Here is a 23,856-nt window from a genome sequence, read left to right as displayed (position 1 = left end):
TTTAAATGTCAAAGAATACAATCTTCTAGATCCTTCATGTTCCCACCATAAATTTTACTCTTCTCTCCTCCTCCCTCATTTTTCTAATCAGTATGATCAGAGTGATTTATTTTCACACTTGCCTGGGTTTTTATGGCTGATTAGCCACTGTAGTGAATACAATTTTCTCCTTTTTGTTTCTAAGTCCGTTGAAAATAGTCAGTTATATGAAAAATAAGTGCAGCACACATGTATCAGTTAAAAAAGAAAAGAAAAGAAAAGAAAAGAAATAGAATGTTCCATTACTTCCCATTTCTTTAGTCACTTTTCCCATTAATGCCTTTTATGTAATTACCAATATAATATGGTTTTAGAAATGCTAGATAACAAAATTACTTCTTCCTATTGTTTCTGTGTGATCTTTTTAATAGACTCTTCAACATCCATTCCTTTATGATGTGCTTTAAAAAAAAAAAAAGTCTAAATATAAATGCTTCTTTATCTTTTATCTTTATGTTATAAAACTTTACGGATGGTCTATTGATTTTGATATAAGAAATATTGACAAAATCAAATCTAGAAACCCTGCTTGAGGCAGATCTTTTAAAATCAATATTTACTTATGGTAACAGAATTAATTTTACTGTATCTATTTTCTATTAAGGGTTCTTTGTGCAAATATTTGAGTCTTCATACCAGTGATTGGGTAAGCTCTTGTCGGTTGGCACATTCTGTTACCAGAGGCCTGGCATACCTTCATACAGAATTACCAAGAGGAGGTAAGATAAGGAGTTGACATGGTTTTAGAGAAAAAAAATTATCAAATCACAATTTTTAAATAAATTTAAGGGAATTTAAAAAATTTTAAAAGATACAAGCTTAACTATATGATGAAATATGTTTGATGTTATCTATTGTTTCTACAAATTTAGCGCTCTCAAAACACAAGCCATATATTGTATGAATTCCAAATAAAATCCCACTTACAAATAATTTGCATTTACTTGAGGGGGGAATAAAGAAATTTCAACAGAATAAGAATAGAGGATCCACATGGTACAGTGGATAGGGGATCAGCCTTAAAATTTAGAAAACCCTAATTCAGTCTAAAGTCCTGCATCTAAGCTGTACTCATGTGACCATGGCCCAGTAACCCAGGCAGCTCTATAGCTACAGATGAGTTGATATTCAACATTAGCAGAAGGAGATTCCACATATGAGTTCTCTACCTAGGAGAAATCATAGTTTCCACTTAGAGCGGTTGGGGGGAAGGATAATACTAATGTATTAGTTTGCTTTCTGTAAACATTTTCTAAATATTAGAAAGGATCATGATCTTTGTTGGTGATATTCAGTTATAATTATTATATTGGCTGTTCTTGTTTTGCTGACCGAAGTTTGTATCTCATCATGTAGATGATTTTCTATTGTTTTTTTTTTTGTTGTTGTTGTTCATAGGCATTTTTCTCATGTCAATAATAGTACATTACATTGATATGTCCTGATTTATTTGTTCAACCACTTACTGTTAGCAGAATAGTCAGTAATTTTTTTTTGCTATAATACATCAAGAAGCTATGAATATTTTTATAAAGATAGGAACTTTTTTCTTTTAGTTATCTTTAGTAAACAATGTCAGCCAATTCCAGTAGAGTTGGGATGGAAAATACCATTCGAATCCAGAAAGAGAACTGGATACTGAATGTGGATCAAAGCATAGTATTTTCACCTTTTACTTGTTTGCTTTTTCTTTCTCATGGTTTTTTCCCTTTTGTTCTGATTTTTCTTTCACAATGTGACAAATATTGGAAATATATTTAAAATGATTATACATGTATAACCTGTATCAGATTGCTTGCTGTCTTGGGGAGGGGGGAAGGTAAGAGAGGAAGAAAAAAAATTGGAACTCAAAATCTTACAAAAATGAATCTTGAAAACTATCTTTACTTGTTGAAGAGTAGGAGCAGTTTTATAATTGTTATTTTGGGGAGGAATTTGTAGAGGAATCTATAGCCCCATGAACACTACAATAACTAATAACTGAATTCCAAGAGATGGGTCTATAAAAAAAGATAAACAATTGTATATTCTTGATGATTTTTGTCTTAAGATTTCAATTTTTAAGTGGATTTTTAAAAATGGTTAAATAGTAATGAATTCAGTTTCTAGTTGTTAGACACTTTATCTTTCATCTGCTCCAAAATCATCGTTACATTTATAAAAATACAAAATATGAAGAAACAGAAATAATATAAAGAAGAAATGGAATTAATAATATTGTGTGTAGTGATTCTCCAAAGATACTTTAGACACGTTTATTGAATTCCTATTTAATCTTTAGTCCAGTTCATTGTTTCTCTGCATTGTTGGGCCAACTAAATGAACTCTGTTTATACCAAATATGAGCCTCTTTGATAAAAAGTTTTCTTTTGTAAAAAACATTTTAACAATAGCTTTTTATTTTCAAAATACATGCAAGATAGATTTCAACATTCACCCTTGAAAAACTTTGTGTTCCAAATGTTTTCTCTCCCTTCTCCCAGCCCCTCCCCCACAGGCAAGTAATCTAGTATATGTTAAACTTGTGCAGTTCTTTTATACATATTTCCACAAATCATGCTGCACAAGAAAAAAAGCATATCAAATAGGAGAAAAAATGAGAAAGAAAAAAAGAGGAAGTAAACAACAAAAAAGATGAAAAAAAACTGCATTGTGATCAGCCCCCATAGTCCTCTTCTGGATGCAGCTGGCTCTCTCCATACTTGATAGTTTTTTTTAGCATAATCAATCAATACATATTCTTTATCTCCTTGATTTTTCCAGTATAGTTAGTTAGATTTAAGTCTTCTAAGACTTGTTACAATCAGCATAATAATGACCTAAAAATAAGTGCATTTGGAACACCTTATCATCTAAAATAGGTTAAATAAATAGAAAGAAAATAAATATAGGTATAAATGCACATGTGTTGTATATTCTGTATGTACATGCTTAATTTATATGCTTGGAACTGTTTCTCTCTTCATAAATGAAACTTTTTAGATATACAAAAAAGTTAACTTGAGGGAATTTTTTTCTTATAGTTTATCCTTTCATCAAGTTTTGTCACCCATTATGTCATGTGAAAACAAACTAATGTCACCTACTTCATTTTTTCTTCAATTTCTCATAAACAAAGGTTTGAATGTACAGTTTTTTAAATAAATAGAAGAAGGTGTAAAAGTCACTAGGGAGCAATGTAGCTATTCTTATAGGAAAAATAATGTGTCTGCAAAAAGAGATTTGGAAGTAATATATTAAAGAGGCAATGCATTAAGTTTTGCACTTAATCCTGGTACGTTTTTAATCAAAGTCCATTAAGAAAGTAAAATTTAGTTAGGGCAGCAGCTAATTCCCCAGCATCTTGTCCCTCTCACCATATAGGCCAGATCATTATGAGATTACCTTCTGGGCTATGAATCTCTCATAGTGGAATAAATCTGGCACCTTGTCCTGGGTAGGTTGGTATTCCCTGAAACCGTTCCAATGATGCCTCTGCTAACAGTAAAAGGCTCATATTTCAAACTGGATCCCTGACCAACCCTTAAGGAAACAGAAGTCCTTCCCAACTCCCCCACAGGGCTTGTTTGGGTGCTAGAATTCTCACCAAAGAGTCTGGCACCTGCCTCTGTGATGTCCATAGCTCCAAGCCTTAACAATCTGTGCAGGTATCTGAGTAGCATTATTGCCCCACCGGGGAACAGGTATAGTTTGGTGTTTACTGTGCAAATAGGCTTTTTTGCTTGTTGATCTGAGATAACAAAATTAAGTGCTGCTTCTCATGCTGTGGTCTTCATCACCTTGACTTTCTGTACACCTGAGGCCACTTAATTCTGTAGCTTATGTTTGGATATCAAGACAGAATCCAAATCTGTGATTTCATTGGTGTTGAGAACTCCTTGTAGAGGAAATTTCTTTCAGTGCAGGTCAGCATCTTCCTTTTCAGCAGCTCATAGACAGTTGCCTGGAGTATTGAGAATTTGTGACTTTACCCAAGACTTCACTTAAAATTCATTTTTCTGTATTATGTTGTGTCTTGGTATTCTCCTATGGCCTCATCTTCTGAAAACATTATTGGTTTTTGCTAGTATATCTTTGACATATTTGTTTACACACTGCTTCAAAAAAAAATCATTCATTCATAGATATCTCTGAATTCTTCCTATGACACTTCTTTTTTAAACTTTCTTAAGCATTCCTCTTCCTTAAAGAATTTTTGACATGAGTATGTATCTTTATGAGAATTACATGTGCCTAGGAAAATACAGTGATTTATGGAGTGTTACTTAGTGTGTTTGTTCAATATCCAGAAATAACATTGTTTGCTTACCTATTAGGTGGCATAAAAATAGAATAATTGCTTGAAATGTATTTTACTTGGAATTTTTGGGAGCATTTGGTCTTATAGTTTTCTTTTGGCATAATTTAATTCACCAAATATTAAATGTGCGTATATTACTGTGCTAAGCATTAGGGATTTTTAGGGGTGGTCAGGATGGTTGGGACTTGCATTCATTCATATAGGGAACCATGGTAAATGGCTATCAATGCAGACCTGCAACAGTTCTATAGTTTTATAATCTTAGAGAGTTATCTCAGTTTCCTTAGTGATCAAATTAATAATTCATATTAATCATAATATTTTATTTTGTTTGTAATTTAGTTAAATCACCAGATGATTACCAGGACAATTGGGTGGTTATTCAATTTCTGGGCACAACATAAATGGGCATTTAAATCATTAATAACAACAATAAATGTGATAGATCTATTGATTAGAGAAATACAAATTAAAACAACTCTGAGGTATCACTTCACACTTCTCAGATTGACTAAAATGACAGGAAAATATAATGATAAATATTGGAGGGGATGTGGGAAAACTGGAACACTAAAGCATTGTTGGTAAAGTTGTGAACTGTTCCAGCCATATTAGAGAACAATTTGGAACTATATCTAAAGGGCTATAAATCTGTGCATACCCTTTAATCCAGCAGTCTCATTATTGAGCCTGCATCCCAAAATGATAACAAAAGGGGGAAAATGACCCATATGTACAAAAATGTCCATCAAATTACTTGTCACAATTCCTCCCATTGGGAGGAATGCTGGGCTACACAACCATACAGCATGATTTTGAGGTCTTATACCATCCTGGTTGCCTTCCTTTGAATATACTCCAGTTTATTAGTGTGTGCCCTAATATGCATTCTCTGAAACTAGATATGATAGTCCAAATGTAGATTGGATAAGCTTAGTATAGAGAAATAAGCATACCTAATCCTGAATACTATTCTTTCATTCATTTATGCAAAAGCATTTATTAGACATTGAGATTATCTTTCTTGGCTTCAGTTTAATATTGTCAACTCAATTGGACTTGCTTAAGTTCACACAAAAAAAACTCCTAGAACTTTTAAAACAAATCTCTGTAACCATACTTATTCCATTTTGTACTCAAGGGTTTTTGTTGTTGTTATTTTTTAAACAACAACAAAAAAAGTTTGACAATTTTTTTTAATGTATATCTCTAAATTTCAGTCTATTTCATTTAGCCCAATGCTCTAGTCTATGGAGATCACTTTATATCCTTCCTCTGATATCTAACATGTCAGCTACTTCGTTATATTGTGCCATGCTTTTATATGTACAGAGTTAATTAGCATACATTCTATGATAGACCTCTTAAACTGATAAAGAACTATTAATGAGAATTCTTTAAGTCTAGCCTTTCATTCAGTTCTAAATCTACATAAATATACTATCATTTAGCTCATATTTCTCTAGACTTCCACAATAATAGCTTTTGTCAAATGATATGCTAAACTCTAGATAAGTCATATCTGCATAATTACCCTGTACCAGTATAGTTGTCTGGAGTGATCAAATAAAGCAGTGTTGAAGATCAAGTTTTTTCCTAGATATTCACCTACTGTATTTTTAATAAATATTTTCAAGAATTTTACCAAAGTCAGGTCCCTAGACCTAAAATTTGAAAACTCTATTCTCTTTCCTTTTATCAAAAATTTAGTACATTTACCTTTTCCAGTTTTATAGTACCTCTCCCATTCTCTGTGGTCTTTCAAAGAAGTCTGTCACATTTAACAGTTCATTCATTATCTGAGGACACAGTTTGCCTAATCCTGGTGATTTGATTCTTGAAGAACAAATTGGGGAATCATTTATTCTCTCCATATTTACCTTGGGTGTCAGCTGCCTATTTGATTCTCCTCTTTTAGGGGCAACTAGGTGGCATAGTGGAGAGAGTACCAGGCCTGAAGCCAGAAGGACCTGAGTTCATATCTGGCCTCAGACACTTTGGGCAAGTCACTTAACCCCAATTGCCTGCCTCTCTCTCTCTCTCTCTCTCTCTCTCTCTCTCTCTCTCTCTCTCTCTCTCTCTCTCTCTCTCTCTCTCTCTCTCTCACACACACACACACACACACACACACACACACAAAGTCAGAAATAGCTCATGGGAAAAAGTGTATGGATGAAATTAATTCACTTTTTTTAGTTCAAAGTTGTTCTCCTTTGTCAATAAAATAGAAGCAGAATAAGAGTTGGGTATCTCTTTTGTTGCCATCATCATGCTGTCCATCCAAAGCATGGACCTTCTCCCTTCATAGATTCCCCCTATGTGTCTCAGTATAATTTTTGTAAATGCCATAGCCTAACTTTCTGAGATTTTAGTACTCCTCATGGTAACTTTAAAAAAAAAAAAAAAAAATATATATATATATATATACATATGTGTGTATGTATATATATATATATATATATATTCTTCTTTTGTTTTTTGGTTTGTTTTTTTTATATCATGGTCATTTTTTAATATACTTGCTCCACAAAATCAGATCTTTCCTCATTTTCACCCTGAATTAAACCCTTGGAACAAAGAAAAATATATAGTTAAGTAAAAACAATCAATACAGTTACCAAGTATGACAATAGAGACAAGATTTTGCCTGAGTAAATCCCTCCCTTCTCAACAGCCACAAAGGAAGAGATAAGTTTTCTTATCTGTTTTCTGGAACTACTATTGGTTTTTCACCTCTTCCAAGTTTTATTTTCTCTTAGTGATCTGTTCATTTACTTTCTGTCATAACCATTATGTATATTCTTCTGGTTCTATTTAGCATTCTTAATCATTTCAGATAAATCTTAACATTTCTAAATTAATCATATTTGGCACTTCTTGCTGTACAATATTATATTCATATGTTAGTTCATCATTCACTAGGTGATAGGCCTAATTTGTTTCCAGCTCCCACAAAAAGTAGTTATAAGTATTTTTCATTCTCTCATCTGTTCTTCCCCAAGAGAGATGTGCCATAGTCATGGGGGGAAGTTGGAAACCAATGAAATAGCCAATAGCTTCTAGGACTGGAAAAACAGCAATTTCTCTTATTAAAATAATTTTATTTATATCTTATAACTGTTATATCATCTTTATTTGTACTTTTTTTTTACTTTTCCTATTGAGTTATCTCTTGTAACAAAAATAAATAAAAGCAAACCTATAAACACCCCCCCCCCCAAAAAAAAAGTATTTTGCTGTGTATACTAGATTTTTGTCTTTTGTCTTTAACCTTCTTGTAGTATGTGATCAACAATAGAATCATTCAGTCACCTGATATCACTTAGATTAGGGCCTTTTCATACTTGTGTTTTCAGCCTTTGTTTCCTTTCTTGGCTTCTTCCCTCTTTTGTACAAATCTTTAAAAAAAAATTTTTCTATTGGGGCAGCTAGGTGGTGCAGTGGATAGAGCACTAGCTCTGAAATTAGGAGGATCTGAGTTCAGATTTGGTCTCAGACACTTAATACTTACTAGCTGTGTGACCCTGAACCAAGTCGCTTAACTCTAGTTGCCTCAAGGGGAAAAATTAAACTTTTTTTCTGTTTTTCAATTAATAAGTATTTTTCTCTCTCCCATTTTCCCTCAATAAAAAAAAAAGTGAAATAAAACCAAAACTCTTGCAACAAGTACTCATAGCCAAGCAAAACAGATTCCCCTATGCTGGTTTAGTAATAGTAACCAAAAAGAAAAGAAAAAAAAAGTGTGAAGTGACTAGATGAAACAGTGCTAAAGAGTAATTCCTTTGTAAGGCTTTACATATTTCCTATTAAACTACAATGTATTCAATTTAGTTCAGTGTTCTAGTCTGTGGAGATCACTTTGTATCCTTCCTTTCACATTTAATGTTAGCTATGTTGTGTCATGCATTTGTGTGTGTTAACAAAGTTAATGAATGAAGCATGTATTCTCTATAATAGGGCTAAGTATAGATTCTGTTATTGTATAAATTGTTCTCCTAATTCTGCTTTCTTCAGTCCATATAAGTTTTCCCAGTTTTCTCAGAAAATGAACCTTTTACCATTTCTTATGACACAATAATATTCCATTTAATTCACATACCATATTTTTGTTCTGCCAATCATTGGTTACCCCCTTAGTTTCAAGTTCTTTGCCACTAACAAAAAAAACAAGCAAACCTTGTCATAAAAATTTTTTGTACAGGTGAATACTAATTAATTATTACTAATTACTAATTAACTAATTTTATTTTCCTACCTTCTTTGGAATACATCTATATGTGTGTATGTATATGTATATGTATTTGTATTATACACACACACACACACACACACACACACACTAATTCCCATCTTATTAGAATTATTTATAAGAAACTGTCTTCAGAATTTCATTATTGAGAACTTTTCCTGCATTTCTAAGTTAACTTCTTCTATAGACTTTTTGGTCTTGAAAATCTAATTATCTTTTCTTTTTCTCTCTTTGAAACTTATTCTCCTAAAATTTGACTAGGGAGCATGTCAGACTATGCCTAGCTATCATCTCACTATTCATCTCACATCATAGACTCGAGATATTAATATTTTCACAATCACCACAAAGTTGTCATGCTCCCATTTCTAAAAACCATGCTCCTTTTTCTAAAAACTGAAAATTGCTTCCAGATTAAGTTTCCTATTTGTGGTCCCTCTACCTTTTAAGAATAAATTAAAATGAAAGCAAGTTAAGAAGTTATTTGTAGATTTACTTCTTTGCCTGTTTTAATTTAATATTTTCTTTTTCCCTAATTACATATAAAAATAGTTTTGGATATTCATTTCAAAATTTTAAATTCTCTTCATCTCTTCCCCATTGCATTGAGAATTCATGGAATTTGATATATTATACATATACATTTGTATAAAACAAAAAACAAACAAAAATATTAGCCATGTTGTAAAAGCATAGACCAAAAAAACCCCAAGAAAAATAAAAAGTGTGCTTCAGTCTTTATTCAGACTTTCTTCTTCTCTGACGGTGAATTGACTTAGATCATTATATTGCTGAAAATAGCTAAGTCATTTTCATGTTGTTACTGCATACAGTGTTTTCCTGGTTCTACTGAATTCACTTTATATTAGCATAAGTCTTTCCAGAGTTTTCTGATTCAAGGATAACACATAGGTTCTAATCCTGGGAAGTGAGATGTTGATGAGTCCTTCACACTAATAGGAAAGTTAGGATGGGGAGGAGGAAGAATTTTGAATGTTATGCCAACCCAGTTCAGTATTTTCATCTCTCTATGTTTCTCTATGAATTTGCCTTCTCAAGTTAGGGTCTCCAGATTATTTTGCTTGTTACCCATAGCTTGTACATCTCCATGCCCGCTCACAGAATATCCCAGCTCTTATCTGGCTCTTAGAATACCTGTTTTCCTGCCAAGGTCAGTTCAGTCCTAACTTTTAAAATGAGGCTCTTCCAGAACTTTTCAACTGTTGAGGACACCTCTGCCCCACTAAGTTCTATTTATTTTTGTAAGGGATCTCAGAAATCATTAAACATGATTCCTAGAACTAGGAATTTATTTTGTAAATACCATATGTATATGTTTATGTGTGTGTGTATGTGTGTCTGCATGTTTTCTCCTCCAATAGAATGTAAGCTTCTTGAGAGCAAATCTATTTGGTTTTTATTGCTGCCACATTAAGCACTTTATAAATGTGTTTTCATTGAGTGTGTAGTGATCTCTGAGGCCAGAGGGAATATTTCTGCCTCTATTCTTCCTTCTATCTCCTTTGATTTATATGTAGTATTATTCTTCATGTACTTTGTGGGATATCTGGTTTGGGAGGGAGGGAGAGAGGGGTATATATATATATATATATATATATATATATATATATATATATATATATATATATATATATAGAGAGAGAGAGAGAGAGAGAGAGAGAGAGAGAGAGAGAGAGAGAGAGAGAGAGAGAGAGAGAGAGAGATGATTTCATTGCAGGAGGGTTTAACTGTTTTTTTTTATCATAGGAACCATTACAGTATTTTAAATTGTTATTTTTATCAAGCTAACATTTTCATTTGTAAAAAATCATTCCTCTTCCTCTGTCTCTCAACTACCATTGTCACACTCAGAAGGGAAAACTTTAAAATGATTTTGAAATTAATAAGGGACACATTAGCTATTGAAGTTTCACCAGAAGAGTTTATATTTAATTAACTCTTCCTATGCAAGAAGGGATGACTATTTAATTAATCAGTGATTAATGAATTGAGAAAATGATTACTTGTATTATCTTTTTTTATTAATAAAAGTTGATGAGTTAGAAAATAATAGCCATCTCTATTTGTATCATTTACTTACCAACATGTTATTTTTGTTTTCTATAAAGCTATTTAGATATTAATAAGCATTCGAAATTATCCAAACAGATCATTACAAACCTGCAATTTCTCATCGAGACTTAAACAGCCGAAATGTTCTTGTAAAGAATGATGGAACCTGTGTCATTAGTGACTTTGGATTGTCCATGAGGCTAACTGGAAATAGACTTGTCCGCCCTGGGGAAGAAGACAATGCAGCAATAAGTGAGGTAAGCTTGTTTGATATATATGCCAAAATGAGACATTCAGACAGACATAGTAGCTTGCAAGGGGGGAAAAAAAAACTTCTTATAGTGATTGTACCATCAGCCCTAATGTTGTTAGTGGGATTTTTTTTTTTTTTAACCTTAGTAGTTATCAGTATTACATTACAGCTTTTGGCAGCCATTGAATTAACCAACTAAATTTCTTTTGGAAATCATTGTTATGTCAATGCATTTTGACAAGCATAGACAGAAGAATATTTTGGAACAGTTTTAGAGTTCATGTTCTAATACTTTGCTTGCTTGTTTTCATTTTGAAAGATGGCAAGCATTAGTATATTGTATAGGACTACTAGTCACTATTAGTGTTTTCTAATTGATAATAATGATTCTTTGCAAAGAGGTATATCCCAAGGTGATTGTCACTGAAGTAAAGCAGAAGGGAATCTTATCTCTGCTAACACCTTCTATCATTTATCACAGATATTCCTTCTAGCCCTCTTTTGATAGGAGTTGGAAGATGTGTTTTAAAATAATTCTCCTAAATCTACTGTGATCATCCCTGACCCTGGAGATATGTGTGTTTAAGACTTAAGTTCATGTGTTTTGGAATTGAAAGGGACCTCAGATCATTTAGACATGCTCTTCATAATTCCCAGAACTAGGAAGGAAAAGCCAATACATTTTCATGCCAGAAAATATGTAAAAATGATGGGCTGTATTGGAATTGTACTCTCAGTTAAATGTGTAATAGGTATTAATCAGTAAACAAATGTGATGGAAAAATTTGCTGTGCTTCTTATTGAATGGAAATTAATAATTAAGTGAAGGACAATAGCAAATATAAGAGAGGTACTAAAATTAATGCTAAAGACTTGAGCTTTTATTGATCATCTTTCTAAGATATTTATTTTATTTAGTATCGGTACATAAAAGATGGACACTTTATAGATGAAAAATGGAGACACCAAAATTAAATGATTGTTTTAAATTCAGGTTTTAACAAGTAATAATGTCTCAAGTTCAGATCTTCCAGTTGGTGTTTTTATCCACTAGAATATGTAATAATTTCAGCAAATAACCTTTTTTGTTTTATTAGGTTGGCACAATCCGATACATGGCACCAGAAGTGCTAGAAGGAGCAGTTAATCTGAGGGACTGTGAATCTGCTCTAAAACAAGTAGACATGTATGCACTTGGCCTAATCTACTGGGAAATATTTATGAGATGTACTGACCTCTTTCCAGGTAAGGGGAGAAATGCTAATGAAAGTTTGAAAATGTATCAGCTTTGTATTACCACCTAATATCTTTGTTGATTGAATCTGTTTGCCAAAATCATTTGAATTTTGTTTTATTCTTTAGACCATTGCCATCTAGTGTTTAAAAATAATATTAACAGACATTTTTTCCACAAGAAAGTTTACTGCACAGCTATAGAGTCTACTCTATCTACAAGTTGATTTCTGAAAGAAAAGTATATAATTGTCCTATTCTATCTGACTTGGACTAATCACTTCCTTTATGAATCTTTCCAGTATTTGAAATAAACTGCTGAATTTAGCAAACAGGAAATTAAAAATAATGTGTTTCTCATTGAGAATGCTCATTCTTGGAATTGTCTGCCAATGCTGGTATGATAAAACCTCTGTCCTTTCAAGGTACTTAACTTGAGGTGGCCAAGAGAGGTTAGAGTTGTTTCACTCCTGGTGATTTTTTTCTTGTCGCCATTCAGTCATTCAGCAAATAAGTATCAACTGCCTGCTTTGCGTACAGCACCATATTAAAGGCTAAAGGGAGTTCAATTCTGATAGGTAAAATAGTCATGTATACAACTGCCTAGAATACAAACATTCAGTGTATGTATAAAAAGCATAGAATGCTCTCAGAGCAAAGTGAAGAAAAGGTCATTTTCAGCTTAGGAGAGAAAAGTTTTTCTGCAGGGAATGACATTTGAACTGGCTTTCAAAAAGCTTCATCAGAAAACATTTATTATTTAGACTGCCACTATACTAGGGTCTCCATAAAATGTACTACTTTATACACATTCTGCCTCTTCTGAATGTTCTAAGACAGCATTTATTATTTTTTTTATTATATATATATATATATTATCCCTTGTATTCATTTTTCCAAATTACCCCCCCTCCCTCTATTCCCTCCCCCCGACGACAGGCAATACCATACATTTTACATGTGTTACAATATAGTCTAGGTACAATACATGTGTGTGAATATCATTTTCTTGTTGCACAATAAACATTAGAATCCGAAGGTACATGCAACCTGGGCAGACAGATATTAGTGCTAACAATTTACATTCCCCTCCCAGTGTTTCTTCTCTGGGTGTATCTACCTCTGTCCATCATTGATCAACTGGAAGTGAGTTGGATCTTCTTTATGTTGAAGATTTCCACTTCCATCAGAATACATCCTCATACAGTATTGTTGTTGAAGTGTACAGTGATCTTCTGGTTCTGCTCATTTCACTCAGCATCAGTTGATTTAAGTCTCTCCAGGCCTCTCTATATTCCTCCTGCTGGTCATTTCTTACCGAGCAATAATATTCCATAACCTTCATATACCACAATTTACCCAACCATTCTCCAATTGATGGACATCCATTCATCTTCCAGTTTCTAGCTACAACAAAAAGAGCTGCCACAAACATTTTGGCACATATATGTTTCTTTCCGCTCTTTAGTATTTCTTTGGGATATAATCCCAGTAGTAGCGCTGCTGGGTCAAAGGGTATGCACAGTTTGATAACTTTTTGGGCATAATTCCAGATTGCTCTCCAGAATGGCTGGATTCTTTCACAACTCCACCAGCAATGTATTAGTGTCCCAATTTCCCCACATCCCCTCCAATATTTGTCATTATTTGTTCCTGTCATCTTAGCCAATCTGACAGGTGTGTAGTGGTATCTCAGAGTGGTCTTAATTTGCATTTCTCTGATCAGTAGTGATTTGGAACACTCTTTCATGTGAGTGGATATAGTTTCAATTTCTTCCTCTGAGAATTGTCTGTTCATATCCTTTGACCATTTATCAATTGGAGAATGGTTCGGTTTCTTATAAATTATGGTCAGTTCTCTATATATTTTGGAAATGAGACCTTTGTCAGAACCTTTGTTTTTAAAAATATTTTCCCAATTTGTTACTTCCCTTCTAATCTTGTTTGCATTAGTATTATTTGTACAGAAACTTTAGTTTGATGTAATCAAAATCTTCTATTTTGTGATCAATAATGATCTCTAGTTCTCCTCTGGTCATAAATTCCTTCCTCCTCCACAAGTCTGAGAGGTAGATTATCCTCTGTTCCTCTAATCTATTTATTATCTCCCTCTTTATGCCTAAATCATGGACCCATTTTGATCTTATCTTGGTATATGGTGTTAAGTGTGGATCCATATCTAATTTCTGCCATACTAATTTCCAGTTTTCCCAACAGTTTTTTCCGAATAATGAATTTTTATCCCTAATGTTGGAATCTTTGGGTTTGTCAAAGATTAGATTGCTATAGATGTACCCTTTTTTGTCCTTTGTATCTAATCTGTTCCACTGATCTACCGGTCTATTTCTTAGCCAATACCAAATGGTTTTGGTGACTGCTGCTATATAATATAGCTTTAGATCAGGTACACTTAGACCACCTTCCTCTGAGTTTTTTTTCATTAGTTCCCTTGCAATTCTTGACCTTTTATTCTTCCATATGAATTTTGTTGTTATTTTTTCTAGGTCATTAAAATAGTTTCTTGGGAGTCTGATTGATATAGCACTAAATAAATAGATTAGTTTGGGGAGTATTGTCATCTTTATTATATTCGCTCGGCCTATCCAAGAGCACTGAATGTCTTTCCAATTATTTAAATCTGATTTTATTTTTGTGGCAAGTGTTTTGTAATTTTTCTCATATAATTCCTGACTTTTCTTTGGTAGATGGATTCCCAAATATTTTATACTCTCAACATTTGTTTGGAATGGAATTTCTCTTTGTATCTCTTGCTGTTGCATTTTGTTAGTGATATATAAAAATGCCGAGGATTTATGTGGATTTATTTTGTATCCTGCCACTTGGCTGAAATTTTGAATTATTTCTAGTAGCTTTTTAGCAGAGTCTTTGGGGTTCTCTAAGTATACCATCATGTCATCTGCAAAAAGTGATAGTTTAATTTCCTCATTTCCTACTCTAATTCCTTGAATCTCTTTCTCGGCTCTTATTGCCGAGGCTAGCGTTTCTAGTACTATATTGAATAGTAATGGTGATAGTGGGCAACCTTGTTTCACTCCTGATCTTACTGGGAAAGGTTGCAGTTTATTTCTATTGCATATTATGCTTACTGACGGTCTTAAATATATACTCCTGATTATTCTAAGGAATAATCCATTTATTCCTATACTCTCAAGAGTTTTTAGTAGGAATGGATGTTGGATTTTGTCAAATGCTTTTTCTGCATCTATTGAGATGATCATGTGGTTCTTATTAATTTGATTATTAATATGGTCAATTATATTAATAGTTTTCCTAATATTAAACCAGCCCTGCATTCCTGGAATAAATCCTACTTGATCATAGTGTATTATCTTGGAGATGATTTTCTGAAGTCTTTTTGCTAATATCTTATTTAAGATTTTAGCATCAATATTCATTAAGGAGATTGGTCTATAATTTTCTTTCTCAGTTTTCGATCTACCAGGTTTAGGTATCAGTACCATGTCTGTGTCATAAAAGGAGTTTGGTAGGACTCCTTCATCCCCTATTTTTTCAAATAATTTATATAACATTGGGGCTAATTGTTCTTTAAATGTTTGGTAGAATTCACATGTGAATCCATCTGGCCCTGGGGATTTTTTCCTGGGGAGTTGATTAATAGCTTGTTCTATTTCTTTTTCTGAAATGGGACTATTTAAGCAATTTATCTCCTCCTCTGTTAATCTAGGGAGCCTATATTTTTGGAGGAAGTCATCCATTTCACTTAAGTTATCAAATTTATTGGCATAAAGTTGGGCAAAGTAACTCCTTATTATTTCTCTAATTTCCTCTTCATTGGTGGAAAGATCCCCCTTTTCATTTGTAAGACTATCAATTTGATTTTCCTCTTTCTTTTTTTTGATCAAATTTACCAAAGGTTTATCTATTTTATTGGTTTTTTCATAAAACCAACTCTTGGTTTTATTTATTAATTCAATAGTTTTTTTACTTTCAATTTTATTGATTTCTCCTTTTAATTTTTGTATTTCGAGTTTAATTTTTGGTTGGGGGTCTAAGACAGCATTTATGAAAGAGAAGCTACTACTAACCAAACATAAAATTTACAATTTATTTCAAAGGCAATTCTTTTTAATTTTAAATTTTGCATTATGAGAATAATTTCCTAATATATGCTCCTTCCCAAGCTGAATCTTCCTTGTTATAAAGAAAATTTTGATCAGAATACAGTTAACAAAGCATCTATGTCTGAGATAAGCACGATATCCACACCCCTTGTCCTCCCACCTTTTTCTGAGAAGAGAAAAGATATTGCCTCTTTTTCCTCCAGGACCAAGATTGTTCTCTACAATTAATTGAACTTGCCAAATAAATGGCAACATAGAATGGGTACTCAGTTTAGTTAACTGTTCTAGCAATAGGCTCCAAATTTTGTGCATCTTATTCCAATATTATTATATTTGAGTCAGCCTTGGGTTCAATTTGTTAAATCAACATTTGCCTTTTATAGATACACATTATATGTCATTATTTACTTTTCAAAAGTATGGTATTTGGCAAAAGAAGTTATGGTAAATTCTATAGGAACGAAAAATGACTTTCAGTTAGTATCAGAAAAGATGAAGGAGATCATTTTCACAAATCCTGACTGGGAATCTGCCTGTAGTTTCAACTTATCCAAGGTACTCTTCACACAGTCTTTAAAACTCAAAGTAGTTGTCTTTATTTTGAAGCCAGGCCCCAGGCTGTTATTAATAGGAATCTACAAGGAATTCTATGTATGTCAGATGTTTATATTTTGGAGAGTGCCTGCAACTTTCCTTTAGGCTGCTAAAGATATCTGATGGAAGGAGATTAAAAAGATTAAAAATTAGGTGAATTTTTGAGTCATCTGTCTATAAGTGGCATGTGATTGAATAAATTCCCATAGAGAGTGAATATATATTAAGAAAAATATGCAATCTATTTGAAAAAGTCATATAATTCATACTTCTCTTCTCCCATCTCTGAACTAATCACTGGGTTCTTTATACACTCAACTTTCCTTACCTCCATAAATATATTATGATTTTTCAGGGAGGCGAGGGAAAGAGCTTACAGCTAAATAGAGTCAAGGAAAGCTTCATGTAGGAAATGGAATTGAGCTGAGCTTTGAAGAAAACTAGAGATAATAATAATTTTTTTCTTTGGGGGAGGTGAGGAGGATAGATAAATGATAAATGATACTTTTGATTAGTTTGGGGAGAGAAAAAAAAGTTAAGGAAGGCTTAACTTAAGATAATCAAATCGAGGATTAAAATCTTCCCTTACTGGGCTGGACACCTCTTGATTAAACTCTAATGACGTCTACTTTATTGATATAAATATGGAAGGAAGGGGAGAATAGGGAAAAACTAAGGGATGTAATGGATAGAGTTCAGATCTAGCCTCAGATACTTACTAGTTGTGTTGATCTTGGACAAATCAGTCTGCCTTTCCTAGTGTCCTCATCTGTAAAATGGGGATAATGTTAACATCTAGCTCCCTGAATCTTTGTGTGAATCAGCTAAGATTTGTAAAGCAATTCGCAAAACTTAAGAGCTCTGTGTAAATGCTAGCTATTGTTATTGCTATATGGGCTCCATGGGCAAGACTGTTACTCTCAGCCAGTTACATCAGTGTCTGTTTTAACTGTCAGAGATTCACATTTCATAAAAAGTTATCCGAGGGTATGAACTATTTTGTTTATAAACATCATGAAAAGGGTTTTGCACAGAAGGAAGGACCTGAGCCTTAAATAAGGCTGAGGATTCCAAGAGGCATGAGTGAATGGGGTAGGTACCTTCCAGGTCTAGAGGACAACTTGTGAACTGATGTGGAAACAGCAGATAGAAGATTGAGTTTAGAAGTAACAAGTAGGCCAGTTTGGCTGAGATAAGTAAAATGCTGGAAGGAAATAATATAAAAAAAGAGCTGAAGAGGCAAATTGGAGCCAGATTGTACAAGGTCTTATTACAGGCTAAGAATTTTGTCTTTGATGTGGAGGGAATAGAGTGACTGAGATTTTTGATCAGAAGAATGATAGCAGGTTTTTCTTTGGACAATTATTTTGGCAGCTGTGGGAAAGAGAAAATAGAGAAGGTAAAGACTAGAACTGAGAAATCAAATAGGAGAAGCTTACAAGAGTCTAGGGCAGTGGTTCCCAAACTTTTATTTTTTTTTTTTTTGGTATCAAACTTTTTTCTAAAATGTGCAAGCTTTAGCCTTTAATTTGTTCAAACCATTGATTTTCAAAAAATGATCTACAAAAGTTATCCAAGTACTTTGTAATATGTAGCATGAACATGTGTGATATGACTGTTGGTATTTTCATTTCCCATATGAATTAATAATTTACAAAAAATGTGATCTCATTTTTTAAAAATCTCATTAAAAGTGTCATCATCATGTCTAGTAATTCTGGCAAGGCTGCATGTGTGTGTATGTGTACTTCTGTGGGGGGTGGGGGTGGGTGGATGGGTGTTCTAGTGGTAAGCAATAATGTGTCTGGATAGAAGACGATGCTTCACGTGTGAAAGGAATGAGAAGACTCCTTATCTGACATTTAACTGGCAGCTGCTGCCGAGAGAACAAAGACTTAGTGGAATGTGGATACCTCACATACTGGCCCTTCAGATTTGGAAGGGACTGTGGTATCCTTGCCCAGAAAGCAGCTGGGTGGCACAATGGATAAAGCATTGGGCCTAGAGACAGGAAATCCTGATGTAAAATACAGCCTCGGGAACTTCCTAGTTGTGGGATGCTGAGCAAATCCCTTAATCTTTTATTTGTCTCAGTTTCCTCAACTATAAAATGGGAATAATAATATCACTTACCATGTTATGAGGATCAAATGAATTATTTCTTTTCTTTAAAAAAAATTCATCACATTAACTGGCACATTATAAAAATGCTTATTTCTTTCCCTTCTTTCTTCCTCAATATATGATTTTTTTTTTACAACAGCTGTCTAGTAATCATCCAGTATCTGCTCAAACTTCATATTATTGATTCCCTGACTCTGCCTACCTCCTGTAGCTGAGGAGAGAATTCAGAAACATTTGGAACAACCACTGTCTACTATATACATCATCAACCTTTTTCTGAACTATTCTACAATTAGTGCTCCAAAGTTAGGAAATTTATTTTAAAATTCATACTGTAAATTTTGCCATTCCTTCTTTGGAATTTTTGGGGTTTTTTGTTTGTTTAGTAAAAAATTTATTTTCCTCTGTTAGAAAATAACTGCAATGCCTAATATAATTACATTAATGATGCAAAACTGGTCTAGCATTGACTACTTGTTCTGGTTAACATTGAAGCTATGTATAAACAAATGTTACTTCAAGATAGAGTTGACAATAGGAAATCAACATATAAATGGCATTTTTTTTTAATACTATCTTTTTTTTTTAGTGGCATATATTAAAGAATTATTTGCTAATGGTACAGTTCTGCCCTTTCCCCCATTAATATTCTTTTTTTTTAAATACCCAACTATAATAAAAAGTTAAAAAAAAAAAAAATTAAAAAAAAAGCAAGAGAGTATAAGAGTCCCAGGTAGCCAAAGTATTTGTATTTGTCTTTTATTTGGTGATTTGGGTTTGGATTCTTAAAGGGTCAATAACATTGTTTTGTTGTTACAGTTGAACATTTCATACTGGTCCACTTTTCTAAAATCTTGGTTTTAAGCAGGTGAGTCTGTGCCAGAGTACCAGATGGCTTTCCAGACAGAAGTAGGGAACCGCCCCACTTTTGAAGACATGCAGGTCCTGGTGTCTAGGGAAAAGCAGAGGCCCAGATTCCCAGAAGCTTGGAAAGAAAACAGCCTGGTATGTAAAAGGAAAAATCAAGTTATTAAAAAAGAGCTAACAAGAAAATTTTGACATATTCTTTTAGACAGAATATGCAGTGTATCTTTTTAACAGTGGATTTCAGAACTGCTTTAATTATTTCTTTCTTATAATTATGACTATCTAAATTGTGTAGTGTAAAATTAGTGCTTGAGAGTTTTTTTTCCCTTTTTTTTTTTTAAACAAGAAATTGTGATAGAGAAGGTTTCATTGGAATAATATATACTGCATTCACTATAGCTTCGTCAAGAGTTTTATACCAGATTGAATGACAGCTGTAATCATACATATTAATAAGCCTTTTCAAATGTGGTTGTTTAGATTTCCTCATTTGCTTGATTCCAAAAGTAAATACATCAATCAGCAATGCAGATTAGCATAGGTCCATCAGTCCATAAACTAATAGAAATTTTGGGCAGCTACAAGGGAAAAAAGAATGGAAAAAAATACTATACATTTAAAATGTAATACACACCACTGACTGCTTTACAGATACTTCCTGCTATTTGATTAAATTGTTACTGTAATAACATTACTAAGCTTGGAAAAGAGTAGTGAAAATTAAAACCACTAGATTAAAAAAAATCTGTCTGAAAGCCATTGTAAATATCTAATAGGCAATTTTTCATATTGTTAATTTTTTTCTTTTTTATATTGAGTTTTATATTGATATAACCATTTTTTCCAACTACATTCTTCCCCAATTGAAAATCAGCAAAATTTGACTAATGATTTTAATGAATGAGAATTTCATTTCAGTGCCATCACCTGCAAAGCTGTCACATAAAGAAGTTCTTAGGAAATATTTATCTTGTGCTCTTTCACTGGCTTGTAATACACAATCAAGCCTTTTTTTTTAAATAACTTGTTTTAGCCATTTGCTTAACTGGAAAAATGAAATCCATTATTTTGAGTCTTCTGACATTTTAAAAAAGCATTATTAGCCACCCCCAGAATTTTTCTGCAATATGCATTCTGTGCATTATTTCTTGAAAACTTTTTACTCTTTAGAATAGATTGCTAAGTAAGGGAATAGGAAAACTTGGTTTATTTCCAAATGATGCATTTGATCAGTCCATAGAACTTGTTTCCCTATAGGGAAAGTCCACTTTTAGAGTAAGATAGAGCCCAAAGTGGTGGTGGTGGTAGGGATTTTAAAACCACATTTATAAATAATTGAACTTCTAATATAAATGCATTGACTGTAGATTTTTTAAAAATCAGGACTAGGTGAATAGGTTCAGTCAAATGAAGTCATCAGTTTAAGGAAATCCTAGTGTAGCTACAGATCTCAGATATCATTTGTAAATTATAGTCTTAAAGGTTGTCTGAGAATTATGAGGTTAAGTGATTTGATCATGGTTATACTGCTTAGTGCATATCAGGTAAAGCATTTGAACTTGATTCTAACTAACTTTAAGACCACATCCCCAAGACCCAATATACTTTGCATAATTTTTTTTAATGAATTTCAGCCTTCAAGTATAAATTCTATATACCACTCCCACCATAATTTTCTTTTTCCCTCACCATTCTCATTCTATTATTTCTTTTCTTTCTTTTTTCTCTGTTTCAGTTACTCCCAAACTTATATATATGCCCTAGACCTATATTCAGTTGTAAAAACACTTTTGCTCTTTGTCCATATGTCCTCTTTCTCTATATTATTGCCATTATTGGGAACAAACATGTTTTCTCTCAACTGTTGAAAAATATCACTTCTTTTCTCAGAAATTCTTGAAATCCTTTTCCTTCTCCCCCTGTTAAATCCAGTCTTTTAAAATTCCTCCAACTGCTCTTTCCATCTACTTCCTTTTAAATCCCCTCCTCATCTAGTTTCAGTCATAATCATTTAACCTAAAGTTTCTCATGATTTCTTTGGCCAAAAAAAAAAAAAGCCCCTGCTCTGGTTTTAACCTCCTTGGGTTTTGACTATATTCTGACTCAGATTCTCTGACATTAATCATTTCATACTCTTCTTCCTGACTTGTCATTTTTACTACTCTCAGTTCAACTAGTTTCTCTTTACTGAAAGACCTGTGGTGTCATTCAGGAACTCAGGTCTCCATTCAACCCTGTGCTCAGTTTTATCATCAAATACAAAGAAAGTGTTATTTGTGTATAAATAACTCTGAGGCTTCTCTCTTGCCTTGGCCAATCTTTTTTTTTTTTTTTTTTTTTTTTTTTTTTTTTACTGTTTTTGTTTTTGTTTTTGTTTTTGTTTTTTTGCTCCTTAAAGGAACCATCAGTTTATTAGACTGCCCTCTCAAACAACATGTGATGTGCCTTCTCAATAGGGGTAGGAGGGGTGGGGAGGGAGGAAGGGAAATAACTTAGAACTCAAATGTTTAAAAAAATAGTTTTTACACATACCTGGGGAGAGTAAAATATTAAATCGAATAGCATGTGAAAACACAATTTTGTATCTTATCCTTCTTTCTAATAACTTTTCCAATTGTTCTTTATGTGATGTCACCACAATCTTTTTAAAAAGATACCATGTAGGTCACCATAGGAAAAGCAATAGAATCTTCTGAACTAGTTCTTCCTAATCCCTCCATAATCCCTCCCAACCATTCATAGCCAAATCAGAAACTTCATTTCTTCAAATTCCATGGCAAAAAGACAGCGGTGTGAAATTTTTAATTTGTAGATTACTTATTTGGGGGAATATTCATGATGAGAAGCTAATCAGTATTTATGATGAGAAGCTAATCAGAAGTCAACTACTTTTCTATATATTGTGTAGTAGTATATGTATGTATATGTGTGACGTATACATAAAAGCACACCCTAACTTACATATGATTTTTGTGCCTTTCTAAGACAGACAAGTAGGCAGATAACCTAAACTACAATACCTTTTAAAATTTCCTTATTACACTGTTGTTTCATATTAAATTTGCAGTCAAAACAACCAAATGTTTTTTGGTTGAATTGCTGTCTTATGCTTTTAAGGTTGAATTTATAAACAAATCCAAATGTAAGTTAGAATCCTAGTAATATGTTTAGAGTAATCAAAATGAGTTGGCTGCACATCTGGAAATCTTTTAACTAACTTATTAATTGTTACTTGATATATGACACCTAAAACACATATTAAGAATGCTACATGTAGTAATTGCTTAGTTACTTGTTAAATTTAATTTAATTCATTGACTTTTAAAGTTATATTTTTAAATTAAATTTTAAGATTCAAGATGTTTGACATAAAATTTTATCCCAGGCTGTGAGATCACTGAAGGAAACAATCGAGGACTGTTGGGATCAGGATGCAGAGGCTCGGCTTACTGCTCAATGTGCTGAGGAGAGGATGGCTGAGCTCATGATGATTTGGGAAAGGAACAAGTCAGTCAGTCCAACAGTCAATCCAATGTCTACTGCTATGCAGAATGAACGGTAAGAATAGTGTGGAGTTGGGCCTAAGTTAATGAGTGATTCATGAACAAAAGAAGGCTGTAGGAGATGAGATCTTAAGTATCAGAAGTCATTTTCCCAAGGAAGGTGGTTTTGTTTCTTTGTTTTTTGTTGTTGTTTTTAATGAGGACAGAATAACTGCTTTTATATCTAAAGGAGAAGAAGAAAAACTAAGTCTTTCTGAGTTATGGAACTTCTTTGAAAGGAGTTAAACAATTCTTTGGGATCTTCTCTAGTTTTTCATTTATTCAATTTCTCTTCCTTATAGTGATCTTTTCATTTGCAGTATTGTTTATGGGGCTCTGGGTTAAGAACTCTGGACTTGGAATCAAGAAGAAACACATTCAGATCCTGCCTCAGATCCTCACCAGCTTTGTGACCAGGAAAGTCACTCATCCCCCATCAACTTCAGTTTTCTCATTTATAAAATGGGTTAATAATAGCC

General features: G+C 33.0%; 1 protein-coding gene across 3 annotated transcripts in view; it reads left to right on the top strand.

Moving 5' to 3' along the window:
• The window catches only part of BMPR2 (bone morphogenetic protein receptor type 2), a 211,141-nt gene that overhangs the window by 175,312 nt on the left and 11,973 nt on the right, over positions 1-23,856 (top strand). For 2 of the 3 annotated variants that reach the window (XM_074299020.1, XM_074299018.1), the window contains exons 7-11: positions 644-758; positions 10,758-10,918; positions 12,012-12,159; positions 19,834-19,973; positions 23,221-23,393. In XM_074299020.1, the coding sequence (XP_074155121.1) occupies positions 644-758; positions 10,758-10,918; positions 12,012-12,159; positions 19,834-19,973; positions 23,221-23,393 (737 nt within the window). The remainder of the gene's footprint in view (positions 1-643; positions 759-10,757; positions 10,919-12,011; positions 12,160-19,833; positions 19,974-23,220; positions 23,394-23,856) is intronic. The other variant, XM_074299019.1, reaches the window with a different exon arrangement.

Source organism: Sminthopsis crassicaudata, chromosome 3, assembly GCF_048593235.1.
Source record: "Sminthopsis crassicaudata isolate SCR6 chromosome 3, ASM4859323v1, whole genome shotgun sequence".
NCBI classification, from domain to species: domain Eukaryota; kingdom Metazoa; phylum Chordata; class Mammalia; order Dasyuromorphia; family Dasyuridae; genus Sminthopsis; species Sminthopsis crassicaudata.
This window is presented reverse-complemented; position numbering and strand designations above follow the sequence as displayed.